A 14,557-nucleotide genomic window follows, 5' to 3' on the forward strand; every position below is an offset into this window, starting at 1 on the left:
CCAGTTGCACAAGTGCCAGGTCACAGCATGGCATTGTTCAGGATTTATTAAAAGAACAAAGTTTAGAGAGCACTATTTTTTAATGAATCATAGAATGTTAGGGGTTAGAAGGGACTTTGAGAGATCACCTAGTCCACCCCCTCTAAGCTTGAAGCAAAGCTTAATGTGCCTTTGCCTCACAATCAGAGTAAAATCTGTAACCTAAGTCATCATTTTGGATTTCAGGTGCAAAAATATCAGACACAATTGTACTGAGTCAGGTGCAGCAAAAGCAGAACCAGCACAAGCATGAAGGTGATTTGGAAGAGGTCTGTACTAAAGTGGAATAAGATGGTTCAAGTCTGTCTTTACTGAGAATGAGAAGTGTCTTGCCATTAAGAAAAAAAAACAGAGGTGAAGAAAGAGCACAACTTTTCTCCTTCATGAAGTTATGCAAATGACTGTACAAGATCTCAGGCTGAGCCAGAGGATTGAGCCAGAGCTCAGAGGCGTCTCAGTCAGTGAGATGGCTGAGAAATGTTTTCCTGGGGGAGGCATGGTGTGAACAGATAGAAAGCTCAAAAAGAAGCCCCCACTTTCTGCCCTTCAGCTTGTTGGGGAGGCATTCATTACAAAATCTAATCTCCACCCGTGCAGGTTTCTTTGCTGCCCAACACAGTGCTTGACTGAAGAGATGTTGACTTTATGGAGGTTAAAGGTGGCTGCCATAACCAACAAATGGGATTTAGCAAGTGGGGAGGGTTGTTGTTCTTTCTTCTTTCAGGAATGAAGTGTCAGGAAGATGCAGAGGTCAAACAGGCCCCCGTGGAGCAGCTGAATGACAGCACCAGATGCAGAAGGTGCTGGAGCAATGCAAGACCTGAGGCTTCTCACATTTGGGAAGGCTATGCCATCCCCTTTTCCCACATCTGATGTTAGGAGGAATAACAGTGAGAGCTCCATTGGGAAAACAAGGTCCAAGCAGTTTAACTTGGAATGCAAAGTGGTGTGCAGGAATTGAGCCATTCCCTGCAGACAGACCTCTGCTTGGACCTTGTGGAGATTCCTGACTGGGAGCCTAAAGCTGCTCCTGGATGAAGAGAATACTAACAGACAGTCCTTCCCTTCTGTCCCCACAAGTATATGTGCAAGGGCATAAATGTTTGCACAATCAACCAGGTCATTGTGCAGACTGAAAGTAGGACTGGGAAACAACAGAGTTAGTCTTGAATTCATGCAGCCCCTTAATAACCTGTGTGGCTGAAGTGAGTGGGTGTGATGTGGACACACAAACGGAATGTAAATGGAACATTTTGCATTGGCAAAAAGTTCTGGGCCCTGATTCTGCCAGTGCCTGGAACGTTTGCAGCATTCATGAAGTCAATAAAGCCTGGCCTTTCAGAATAAGAGCAGACCAAGGGTTTTTCCTCCTGTCAGTGAGTAGGAAACAGGGTTAAATGTTAATTCTCTAACACAACACAGCAGCAGATTTAAATCTTTAGGAGAGTTCTTCCTGTAGAATGAATTAGGCATCAGATATTTAGTATTTTTGCCCAAAAGTCACGATTCATGTCACAAAACAGAGCCTGATGTTCTCGTTCAGAAAGATCTGACCTAGACCCACTTAATTTCCTGGAACAGATCAAGATCTGAACACCAACAGATACATCAGGAGAAGCACATCTTTCCCTTTCTTTCCCCTTGAAATGTTACAATTCTGAATCATATAGAAGCCAGATGAAAGTATCACTTAAACCCTTGTGAAAGAATGAAGGCTGACTGTCTATCTGCTGAAACCCTGTGCCCAGGAGAGAGCACAAACCTCAGCACAAACAGTGGGAGGTGGGAAAAGGGCTCCCACAACACATGGCGAGGCCTGAGGGAAGCGTTGGAAATGGTTGCAAGCAGGTTATGGAAACATGGGAACACACACACATATATTGTCAATAAAAACAACCTCGAGAGATGTTACAGCAAGCGTAGCAGAGCAGAGTTTGAGGCATTCCCAGCTGCCACGCTTCTGTGGAAAGCGGATTGGGAACAGATTCCCTGTTAACGTCTTTTCAACTGTGATGGCTCTAGGGTCTAAGAATCTGCTTTCTGTTAGGGAAAAACTATAAAACTTTCAACAAAAGATGAAAACCATGTCTGCCAGTGGTGTAAAAGCAGGAGATTTCCTTGCAGGAAGGAGTGGCATATTGAAAATTCCCTGGAAAGTAGAACAGAGAAAGAATGAACAGCCACTGGCAGCAAACTCCAGCTCTCAGCAGATACAAAGCTAACAAACCATCCAAACAAAAGCCACCCAAAACCTTGCATGTGTTCACAAGCCAGCTTTATTACTTTTTTAAGCTTAGGATTGGGCCTTAAATGATGTATATATAATCAGGGGAAGTCCTTTCTGACTTTCATTTCCCACTTCAGTTCTTGAGATTCGGTGTTTGTCTGTGTTAGGGCTTTTTCCAGATTGAAAGCTTGGGGAGTTTTGTTAACAGTGCAATAAAAATAACTTCATAATGTTACAGGGAAACATTAAAGCCTTTTTTTTTTTTCCTCTGTGTGTGTGTGTGCTGCTCTTTCCCTCTTAAAAAAAAATACAGACATTGTTTCTTTAAAAGGCTCCATCTGCAAATCCCATTAGATGTGCATATAAGGTTTCGGATGATTAATAGTTGCCTGCTTTGCTTTGGTTGGAGGGACTGAGTTGTATGCACCTTAACCCCTCCCCTCTCTCACATTTCACTTCACAAACTTGTCACTCTTTCCCCAGCACAGTATTTAAAAAGTGTTTCCCTCATGTCCAGCCCTTCACAAGGAAGCGAGAGTCAGGCCTTGGGAAGCAATTCAGGGAATAGATCTGGTGATTGTTTTCCGGTTGGGACAATGAAGACGTTGAGAAGAGTTCCCAAACTAACAAAACTGCAACAGCATCAAACCCACAGACAAACTGTTGTTTAGAGAGGAAATCTGCCTTGTAAAATTGGTGAGATTTCCCCCTCTGCTCCTCTTCTGATTTCAAAGCCTGAGCTTGTAACCGGTGACGAACGCTGGAGTGTGGACAGGACTGGAAGCCAATGGATCCCACCAGCAGCAGCAGCTGCATGCGTGGTCCCCAACCTCCCACCTCACTCTGGGGATGCCTGAGGAGCACCCATGGGGAAGTCAGCACAGCTACAGGGCTGAGCCACTACCCACCAGCACCCTTCTCCTTCCATCAGAAGGCAGATTTCGTCACTTACTCCGATTTCTCAACCTCCTGCCTGGTGACTGCTCCCCATAGCTTCCCACGTGAAGAACGGGCATTTGTGGAGCAACACCCTTATTTCCAACACTCTGACTGGCATTTTGCAGCAACTGAGGCCAGAAGAAGACTAAATCCAGGACTGGCTTTGGGCTCTGGGGAGTCAGAAGGCAGCAGCCCAAATCTAGTGAGCTCAGCAGAGGGTATGAATGAAGATGATGAAGTACCAGTAAACACTACCCACGAGACAGAGAAAAAGTCATCCAAAAGGAAAAAGGAAAACTCAGGTAGGTGATATGAAATCAGGGTTGTGGGGGCTATAGAGTGAGAGAGCAGCTGAAATAACAGCAACTAAGAAATAAAGCTGATGAGGAAAGCACTTGCTGATTCTTGAGTGGGGAAACAACACTGAAACTAAAGCAGCTTCTTCTTTGATGACCTGGTGTTTGCATTTCACTCCTGCGGGCTTTCTTTACTGAACCATGCATTTTTACATCACAATGCACAGTTTGCTGTAGCTAAACAGGAATCACATGGCATGTAGACACTGAGCTGAAAGGCTTGGGCTGTGGAGTTATATGTTGCAGACCTGTATTTGTCCAAACGTAAGAGATCAGCAGTCAAAGAGCCAAGATCCTGCATCTTGAGCTGCCTGTGCAACTGGGAAGTGTTACACTAGGATTTGGACATCTCAGTTGATGGTAAAAAGTACAAGATGCAAACTCTCCCTTTAGATATAAACTCAACATCCAACAGAGCAGAACAAGTGGATAGTTTTCATTATGTCATCCTGGTGAGCAAAACACATTCTTCCTGCAGTGCAATAACCAATGATTTCATAGCTATGGAACCTGTGGTTTGCTACCATCTCAAATGCAGATGTGTGAAAGAGGCATTACATTGTTTTCTTCCTAAGGAAGCTGTTGAAAGTGAAGCTGCTCACGTGCACTCATTCGCTCTAGTGTTCATCTCCAAGCTACAGTGTGCTTTTGCCACTATAGCTATGAAGTGGAGAATGCTTTCTAATGTCCCTGAACAGAGTGACAAAAAGGTTCATGTATTTGTTTTTAGGTTTTATGGGTGGGCTACAGAGAAGCCACCTCTAATATCTCCATTTTGCAATGTAAACAGCAAGCCTGTATTCCTGCCCTCTCTGTCACATCATTAGCCCCAATCTCTGCTCTTTTACAGTCTGAATGGGCTGTCAAGGAACACATAAAATAATACTCCAATCCCCTTTTTGTGCTCAGAATCTACTTTGCTCCCCTCAGTTACTTGTTTTTTTCCTTTGGAAACTCAGCTTTGTACAATTTATGTTTGTTTTCTATTGAAAAAAAATCTTGTTTGGGGCAAAAGTTTCCCTCCCTAAACCATGAGATACAGAGAAGTGAAAAACGCTTTATGAAGCATTTGCTATTCAGAAGTGAACAGCAGATTTCAGTATACTGGGATTAGAGGGATATCCTTAAAGAGACTGATTCCAAAGCTCATTTCGCTGGTTGAAAGAGAAGACAAATATTCCTCCTCTTCTCTGTTACCAGCACCCCTTGACATTTTCCTTTCATACTTGCTGCTGTACCATCCACTTTCCCTTACAGCAGAGCTGTAAGCAATGACATCACTGAAAGTTATGGTGTTTGCTCCCTTCTAGTTGGTGCCTGTAAAAGTTGTTACCCTAGAAAATGCAGAATAATGAAAACATCCCAAAAGGGATTCCACTGCATTTCACTTCACTTCACTTTGATACCTGACAGCACATAGAATGATTGGATATCTTCCCTGCAAGCTTTTCCTTCCTTCTAGCCCCAGACAAAATAAAACAAATCAAGGCCAAGTCTGTGAGTAATTTTACTGTGATTTCCTTCACTTTTACAGCAGTTCCTGAAATGCAGCTGGACATGCCACATACTGACTGTTTATTCTATGTGGAACATAAGTCTTTTCTCTCCTCTTGAGAATTTTCCCTGACTCCTTTAGAAAAAATCTAACTACCCTTCTCTTCAGAGATTGGGCCAGTAAAGAAAAACACGTTGAAATCACTTGAAGACAAAACAAAGTCAATCCTTTGCTTTTAGTTAGTGCTTTATCCACCACAGTTTTACCTGAACTGCAATGTAGATACAGAATTAGAATCATAGAACCACAGCATGGTGGGGTTTGGAAGGGACCTTTAGAGCTCATCCAGCCCAAACCCCCTGCAGAAGCAGCTCCCACCTAGATCAGGTCACACAGGAACGTGTCCAGGTGGGGCTTGAAGCCCTCCAAGGAAGGAGAAGACAATTATCATGATCTGTACCCGTGAATGCAAACCCCTTTGGTTCTTGGGAAGACCAAAAAAGAGTCTTTTAAAAGGTGCTCAGTCTGGAAAAGCTGATTTCTTTGAAGCACAGCTGTATGAAAAGAGCATTTAAAGGATGGTTTTGTTATGGCAATAACCACAGTGGCATCTGCTACAAGCACCTGTGGACAAAACATGCTCACACCCTTCTCCTCCTTTCTCCACACTTGAGTGATTTAGATGCCATGTTCAGTCTTGACTTCACAAGCTCCCCAAATGACCTGAAGAGAGAAGTTGAACCTGGTGTTAGCTTTCACAGCTGCCTCTGCTGTCCATCCACAAGCTACAACCATTAACATTTGCACATAAAATGTCAATAAAGTTCCTGAGCTACCCTAAATCACACTTTTACACCCTTGAAGCCCCCCAGATCTCTGACAGTAGTTACATAACACATCATAGGATTCAGACAGCTTTATTTTATGTGAATGGGACCCATATAGAATGATAGTGAGGTTGCAATAGAAAGGAGAAGGTGATAATAAGGTGTAATGGTTTGGCCCTGAACAGCATTGCACATACAATGTCCTTGACTGAGGAATTCTGGAAAGCTTTGTATTAAAGTGTAGAGCTGATCTGGATTCCTGCTGCTGACCTTTCTCAGTCTTGCCACTAACTGTTAAAGGGGATTTTCTAAGCTCACAGTTCCCATTTACAGGCATAGTGGCACAAAAAGCAAGAGGTAAGAGTAGATAGCAGCAGATAACCCAAGAAGGACTAAAAAGCAAAGTATAGGCAAGTCCCTGGTGGGTGTATAGTGCTCTAGGAACAGAACACTGTGTGTCAAAGCACTCTGTGTGCACTCTCTGTGGAGCATTATTCCATGAGGTGCACATTGTAGTGCAATTGTAGTGTAGAGTAACTACTGGGTACTTTCTCATCAGCTGCCAAATGAATCTACTAATTCTGAGGTCACCTTCCTTGGCCAATGTTCCTGATAGCTTTCAGAATTTTATGTTCCTCAACAGCAAAATCTGTCAGTGTCTCACTTGATTTAACCACTTGGAATATAGATATGCCTTCAAAGTCTTTAGCATGGGGGGAAAAACAAGTCACATTGTGCAGATGCTTTGTGTTCTCATTTGACTTTCTTCTAGTGAGGGACAACTTGCAGGCAGTTTGCAGAGGTAACAAACACCATGGGGCATTGATCTGGGCTGTGGATCAGCACAAACATCTAAGAAGCAAGTAGGATCCTCCACATACAGGCATTAATGAGCCCATACTTCTGTGCCTAAGCTGCTCTTTCAGCAACACAAGTATCCTCTGTAGTGCCAAAACCCTGTCTCTGCACTGTGCAGGATCCTTATGCCTTCCTTCAAAGCATTGGTTAGTGGAGAGTGTTAGCAGACCAGTTTATAGAGTCACAGAATGGTGGGGGTAGGAAGGGACTTGTAGAGCTCATCCAGCCCAAACCCCTGCAGAAGCAGCTCCCACCTAGATCAGGTCACACAGGAACGTGTCCAGGTGGGGCTTGAAGAGCTCCAAGGAAGGAGCCTCCACACCCTCCCTGGGCAGCCTGGGCCAGGGCTCCTTCACCTCACAGTAAAAGAGTCTCTGCCTTACATTTAAATGGAACTGTTTGTGTTCCAGCTTCATCCCATCACCCCTTGTCCTTGTCCCAATCCAGTGAGGTACAGTATTACCCCATGAGACCTGATTCTGGTTAGGTCACACAGCCTGTAAGCATAAACAAAGCCAACTTCTGGTCACCAGCTCCAGATGCTGAACTTGGCCCATTGTTTTCAGGAAATGTGTTTCCTCTTCATAGACACATCTATGTGTTGGTATCTGACACAGATTTGGGCTTGGGAACTTGCACCATTTTGGGTTTCCACACATATTTTGCTGCAGCCCTGGGGAAAAGTAGCCGATCACAGCAGAGTTAAAAATGATCCTGAGACTCCTGAGCAGCTGATTTGTTTATTTACTTTAATGGCAGTAGAGAAGGAACATTTTTTCCAAGCAGATTTGTTCTTTCACACAACATTTGCTACTTTTCACGTTCTATTGTCAAAACTCCCAAGGCAGCTGAGCCCAAAATTTCACTTTTGGAAGATCACAAAACCTTCAGCTATGAATAACCAGATGTCTCTTTACAACACCACGTGGCACTTAGCCTGGATGACAGGATCCAAGCTACACATCCTGCTGTGTTCCCAGAAATATTTTGCTGCTTGAAATGATTTGGGTTAGGGGGTTTGTTTTGAGATGAAGACCAGCAAAACTGCCCCTTAGGTAGAATGTCCTTGGCATGGGGTTAAGTGGTGAGCTCAAGTACATATTCAGGTTGCATGAGCTACTTCTGTCTCAGATTAATTTGAGAGAGGTGGCTTTGGTTCCTGGGATGTGTTATTGGCATTGTAGAGCTGCTTCACCCCTCCACACATTTGCTGAGGGAGCAGGGGGGGAAGCCCTTGAGAACAAGGTTCCCAGAAGCTGGTGCCAAAGCTCCCTGCAGGGAATTCACACTTAAAATCCCAATTCCTAACCACTTCCCTTAAAATCCACACTTGTTAGCCCTTGGGAAACATGTAGTGGTGTGCTTGTTCAGTAAGAGAAGAGAATGAAGGGGATTGTCTAACTATGGGCCAAAGCATGGAGAGAAACTTCTGGGCTTTTATTTTCATCTTCTCTGTGACTTTGAGGATTTTTGAAGTGTGAGTAGCAAGAACAATGGTGATGCAAACAAGACTAATGCCCTTGGAATGTAAAACTGCAGCATCTAATACACTGGTCCCTGTGCACATTCTCACTCATAGGAGCTGTGTTTGATTTCTCTCCTTCTGATGGACAGAGCTAAGATCAGATCAATTCTGAAGCCTATTATCCACTCCTCAGATTTTCCCAGCTTTATAACCAAAGGGATATCTAGGAGATAATGCTGTGTGTCATGCTTATTGCTATCATTTTGGTAGATCATTTCTATGTAGGAATATTATGCAAGGACACAAGGAACTTTCATTGCACAGTGGTTACATGTAAATAAGTAATTAATCCTCAACATAAAAATCAATTCAGGGAATCTAACCAACAGAGGGAACAAAGAAGATAAGATGGGAAGGGAAAAGACAGGGGTTAAAAAAAAGGTTGCCCCAGTCACAACCCAAGCCAGTTTGTGTTTGAATTTTAGCTTAATTGGTGCAACACCCCTTGGACTATGGCTTGAAATATGACTCTTGACCACATTGCAGCCAAAGGCACAAAGAGCAAAGGAAATTTTTCAGAGCCAGTGATGCACACAGACATCAGATCTCCTTGTAGTTTGTATTTAGCAAGGATTAGAAGCAGTTTATAGCCTGGAGTTATGGTGCCAGTTCAAAGGATGCTGGTTCTCTGGCATTGCTTGTCCATATTCTTATGTGACTTGATCTAGTTTGACCTGCTTCTGCAGGGAGGTTGGACTGGATGATCTCTAAAAGTCCCTTCCAACCCCTACCATTCTATGATTCTATAATATGCTGGCTTGGGGGATGCTCACTAAGTGACTTCACCTAAATGCCTTGGCTCTGCTGCCAGGTGCTCGGCAGACCAAGGAAGAGCGATAAGAAATGCAAGTCAAGATGTGGGGAAGGAAATTTTCAATGCCATTGATAGCAAGGCATGAGCTTTCTTTCCACAGCTCCTCATTTCTCACCTTGCAGACCTTGGCCTATGCTCCTATAGTTTTGACAACATGACCCATGAGCTACCCCACCTTTGTCTCCTGAACCCAAGACTGACAACACTCTCAAGCAGAGTATAACACAAGTTTGAACTTCCACTGAGCACTCTGATTTATGGCTTATAACAGACCTCTGCAATCTGGGGCTTCTGGGGCTGTTTGGTCTAGAAAACAGGAGATTGAGGGGGGATCTTATTAGTATTTGTAAGTACCTCAATGGTGGGTGTCAGGAAGGTGGGGCAGAACTTTTTTTGATGGTACCTAGCAACAGGACAAGGGGTGATGGGATGAAACTGGAACACAAACAGTTCCATTTAAACATAAGAAAAAATTATCTCAGTGCTGAGGTGAGGGAGCCCTGGCCCAGGCTGCCAAGGGAGGGTGTGGAGGCTCCTTCTTGGAGGGCTTCAAGACCCAGTTGGACATGTTCCTGTGTGACCTGATCTAGGTGGGAGCTGCTTCTGCAGGGGGGTTGGACTGGATGAGCTCTGCAGATCCCTTCTAACCCCACCATTCTGTGATTCTATGATCCACATGTTCACTCAGCCCAAACGTAGCTGCCAAATACACAACCTGTGCTTGCCTCTTAGAGAACCAGAGCTCCAGCAACAAAGCAGAACCAAGCAGCAAGTCCCGGAAGGAAAGGACAGCGTTCACAAAGGAGCAGCTGCGGGAGCTGGAAGCTGAATTTGCTCACCATAACTACTTGACAAGGCTCAGGAGATATGAGATTGCTGTGAACCTGGATCTCACCGAGAGACAAGTACTTCCTGAATCCCTGCTTCCCCAGCTTCTTTTTCCTCCCCCAACAACTTCTCCCTAAAGCTAAAAAACACCCAGCTATGTTACTCGAGGGTTTACTTTTGCAGTGGCACAGAGGTATCTTCATACAAAGCCACCACATTCTTTTAAGCCACACTTGTTGCCAAGTAGTTAGTAAATGGAATGATGTTTCTCAAAACTAAAGCCACCTCTGTGAGTAAGTGCTATCTGCTGAGCTGCTGTTTACCATCACTCAGTACGTACTGATATGTCAAGGCTTCCAGATGGAATACGGATATCGCCTTAGACTGCACTTACTAGGGGATTTTAGAATGATATGTTTGATATATGCTTTCTTCCTGGCTCAGGGAGCAGTTTAAGGTCAAAAGGAAAGGGAAAAAAAGCAGAGTTTTGTGGAGAGAGAGAGATTTCTGTACCCTCATTGTGATCTCAAACAAGGTTTCCCTCTCAAAACTCGGGGAACAATAAAGGAATTGTTCAATTAAATGAAGCCAATGACAATTCCTGAAGCATTAGATTGGATGGACTAGATGTTAAAAGGTATTAGATGCATTTTGCCCATTGGATTGACATGCTTGGTTGACATAAAGGCAGGTTCTAGACAAAACACTTGTACTACAAGTTTGCAGGTCCCAGAGAAACGTCTACCTAGAATAGAATCATGGAATGGTAGGGGTTGGAAGGAACCTTTGGAGATCATCTACTCCAACCCCTCTGCAGAAGCAGGTCCATAATTTAGAAAGAGTGGTTTCTGCCTTTGTTAGAGAGATGGATTACTTAAACTTGTGGTGTTCCTTCCACTTTTTCTCCTAGAATTCCCCAGAACACCCCTCTGTTGATAGGATGCATAGGTCTGATGATACAGCTCAGATTGAGGCAGTAAGTAACCATTTCCTTTTCATCACCCAGGTCAAAGTATGGTTTCAAAACAGAAGGATGAAGTGGAAACGTGTTAAAGGAGGGCAACCAGTATCCCCACATGAACATGACACAGAAGATGTGGACTCTGCTGCCTCCCCCAGCTCTGACTAGTTCTTGCAGCAATGGGAGAGGAGCATGGAGAAAAGAATCAACGAGAAAGTGGATGCAACACTGCTCTGGGTCAGCTGCACCATGAGATGATTCTGCTTGTGAAACCTGTAGCTTTGAGTCTTTAAAAGGTGTATGATGCTCTAGGTTACAGAGTTAAAGAATATGGGGATAAAAAGCTCAAGGAGGGGATGATTTAATGAATTAGTGAGTTAATTTAACGCTCTTTGTCTTGCTACCACATATGTGTCTTCAGAATAAAAGCTACCAGGCACCAAATATAAAACAGGAACAATGTTATCTATGCTCTCAAACACTCAGAAAATAGTTTGGCAGTCAGCAAGTGATAATTCTTATGTATTCTTATCCAACCTTTCCCTGGGCACATCTACCCATTCTGCATTTGGGCCTGACAAAGCACATTTTCCTTGTGCCTTACTTTAAGAGAAAGAAATGCTTTGATAGTCACTAATATTTTTCTTGTCCTCTGAACACCTGTATGGCTCACAAACCCCAAATTGGAGACCAAAGCTCTACACACAGAGTTCTGCTTACCAGTTTCAGAAGAGATGGCTCTCACATCGGCAGTTGAAGAGGACAAGTGCCTTTTGGATGGGAACAATTTGCAGGAGGAGATTTCTTCCAAGTTTACTGTAAAGCCTGAAATTAAATCATTAGATTTCAATCTGAAATATCTTTTTCAAAGCACTCACCACCAAACATCACAGCAGATACAGCAGAGACAAAGTCCTTAATGCATGAGCTATCTCTATTTTGTTTTCAACTTCTAAATCTATTCAACTGAAGGGAAACTTCTCTTTAGTGCTTTGTTTTCTTTGGATTTATGGAACCTCTCTGGAAAAACGTGGTAGGGGTTTTTGTGAAGTCAGGATCAACAGGAAAAGCCAAAACCAACGTTATTTGGATGAGTTCCTGTGGGATCTACTCTAGGTGGTCCTGCTCTGGCAAGGGGGTTAGACTGGATGAGCTTTCAAGGTCCCTTCCAACCCTTAAGAGTCTGTGATTAGGAGTCATTTAACTGAGTTTATTGTCTGCAAAATCTGGTGTCATTTTTCATTGAAAACAAAACTTTCCTCCAAATAAACATGTACATGTAGATATTTAAATGACACAAAGCCAACTGTTAGTCTTGGTGTTGTGTGTGGATTTACACTACTGTCTTCTAAATCAATATTTGAATTTGTGCCATTTACAGTTCAGTGAACAACGGAGTCCTTTTTGCAAAATTAAATAGGTTGTTTTGGGTGAATTATTTGAGGGGTGTTTTAGTGTTTGCAACTGATCAAATATTTCATACAAAGGAATAGAACCACAGAGCCATAGAATCACAGAATGGTGGGGTTTGGAAGGGACCTTTAGAGCTCATCCAGTCCAACCCCCCTGCACAAGCAGCTCCCACCTAGATCAGGGAGCACAGGAACGTGTCCAGGTGGGGCTTGAAGAGCTCCAAGGAAGGAGCCTCCACACCCTCCCTGGGCAGCCTGGGCCAGGGCTCCCTCACTGAAACAGTAAAAGAGTCTCTGCCTTATGTTTAAATGGAACTGTTTATGTTCCAGCTTCATCCCATCACCCCTTGTCCTGTTCCTAGATACCATAAAAAAAGGATGCCCCAACCTCCTGACGCCCATCATTTAGATCTTGGCCAATATTAATGAGATCCCACTCATCCAGCCTGAGCAGGCCAAGGGCCCACAGCCTTTCCTCAGCAGGAACATGCTCCAGTGCCCTGAGCATCTTGCTGGCCCTGTGCTGGCCTCTCTGCAGCACTTCCCTGGCCCTCTGCAGCTGGGGAGCCCACAACTGGCCCCAGGACTCCAGATGAGGCCTCAGCACATGTGGCAGAGCAGAGCAAAGGGGAGCAGAAGCTCCCTGGCCCTGCTGCTGGATCCACACTCTGCTGGATGCCCCCAGGCTGCCATTGGCTTCTTGCCCACGAGGCCACGTTGCTGCTCATGGGCAGTTGATTCTCCCCCAGCAGTGCCAGCTCTGTCTCCTGGAGCTGCTCTCCAGCAGCTCACCCCCAGCCTGTGCTGCTGCAGGGGCTTGTTCCTCCCCAGCTGCAGGACTCTGCCCTTGCCCTTGGTGAGCCTCAGCAGGTTCCTCTGTGCCCAACTCTGCAGCTGGTTGAGATCTGGCTGCCTGGCAGCACAGCCTCTGGGCAATCAGCCAGTGCTCCCAGTTTGGTGCCAGCAGGGCACTTGCTGAGGGTCCCTCTGTGCCCTCACCCAGGTGGCTGATGAAGATGTTGAAAATAGTATCTGTGCTTTTCAAAACAGGTAAACATTTTGTGTCTTGAATCACCTTTTCCTTTGTCAGAGTTTCAGGACACCAAGAATCTTTACCACCAATCTTTAAAGCCACTAAAGGTGCCACAGCCAACTGCTCATACTTCTCACATAAATAATACATGAGAGGAGCTTTCCAACAGAGAATCCTAAACTGCTGTGGCACCACTTGAAGTCTTAAGAACACTTCCACTTGGAAATTACCTCCTCTTTCAGCCAAAACTTGTGGTTAATCAAATTAGGAAGCTTTAGGAAACTAGAATGTCTATTTCCACTTCTTTTGTCTTTTTACTTAATCTACTAATGCCATATTTTAAACAGACTTTTACAGTAGCACATCACTTAATGACTACTGAGAACACTGAAACTTCAGCTTCAATATTTGGAAGGTAACCATTCCTTGCAGCTTTCTTCCTTTCAGCTTACTCTGATGCCTCGTTATGAGGGTTTAATGTGGACTGCAGATATGCTGGGTATAAAGTTGCATATCCAGATGATAAGTTTATGAAGTTATCTGTGGTTATTCTACTTGTAAAAATACCTCAAAATAGATAAATATCCACATTTTGTTGTTGTTGTTGTTGGAATAGTGATGCTGTATTCTTTCTAAAGACCTGATTGTTGTGTCTATTAAGAAAAAACACGTTACATTCATTATTTAACACTTCCAAACACTGACAGCTAAAAAAACCCCAGTTTAAACTATCTACAGGTGAAAAATCAATTAAAAACACATTATTCTTATTTAAAGTATATTATTCAACAATAAAGCAACTTAAGTGAAAAGGTAGACAAGGCATTTTGCATCTCAAACCCAAACCCAGTAGGTGGAATGGAGAGAGTCTCTCATGAAAGAAAGAGTCATTAAGTCTATTAGATATTTGATAAGCTAAAGATTCTCTCAGTCTTCCATAGTGATAACAAAACATCCTTATTGATGTTTATGCACATGGAAAGAAGGGCTTTGTTTTGCAGGACATTGCTTACCAGACAGAGAGACAAGGTGCTTTGGAGCCTCTGCAGCAACAGCAGCTGCTGCCACTTGCCAAGCAGCAGGATAAGGGATCCAGCTGGGTTTACTGGGAGGCTTCTCACACCTTTAAAAAGGGAGAAAAAAGAGGAGGGGGAAGGAAAAAGGGGGAAAAAAAGGGGGAGAAAAAAGAGGGAAAATAAAGGGAGAAAAGGATGAATCAGAGAAAAATGAAGGAAAGAAGAAA

At 43.8% G+C, this 14,557-nt stretch overlaps 1 protein-coding gene across 1 annotated transcript; it reads left to right on the plus strand.

The window, feature by feature from the left end:
• Positions 1 to 3,053: 3,053 nt before the first annotated feature.
• Positions 3,054 to 11,136, plus strand: MEOX1 (mesenchyme homeobox 1). Its single transcript, XM_062018994.1, has 3 exons — positions 3,054 to 3,507; positions 9,813 to 9,985; positions 10,915 to 11,136. Exons 1-3 carry the CDS (start codon positions 3,054 to 3,056, stop codon positions 11,035 to 11,037), a joined length of 750 nt encoding a protein of 249 aa, XP_061874978.1. The 3' UTR covers positions 11,038 to 11,136.
• The last annotated feature ends 3,421 nt before the right edge of the window (positions 11,137 to 14,557 follow it).

The sequence above is a fragment of the Colius striatus genome, chromosome Z (assembly GCF_028858725.1).
Source record: "Colius striatus isolate bColStr4 chromosome Z, bColStr4.1.hap1, whole genome shotgun sequence".
NCBI classification, from domain to species: Eukaryota; Metazoa; Chordata; class Aves; order Coliiformes; family Coliidae; genus Colius; species Colius striatus.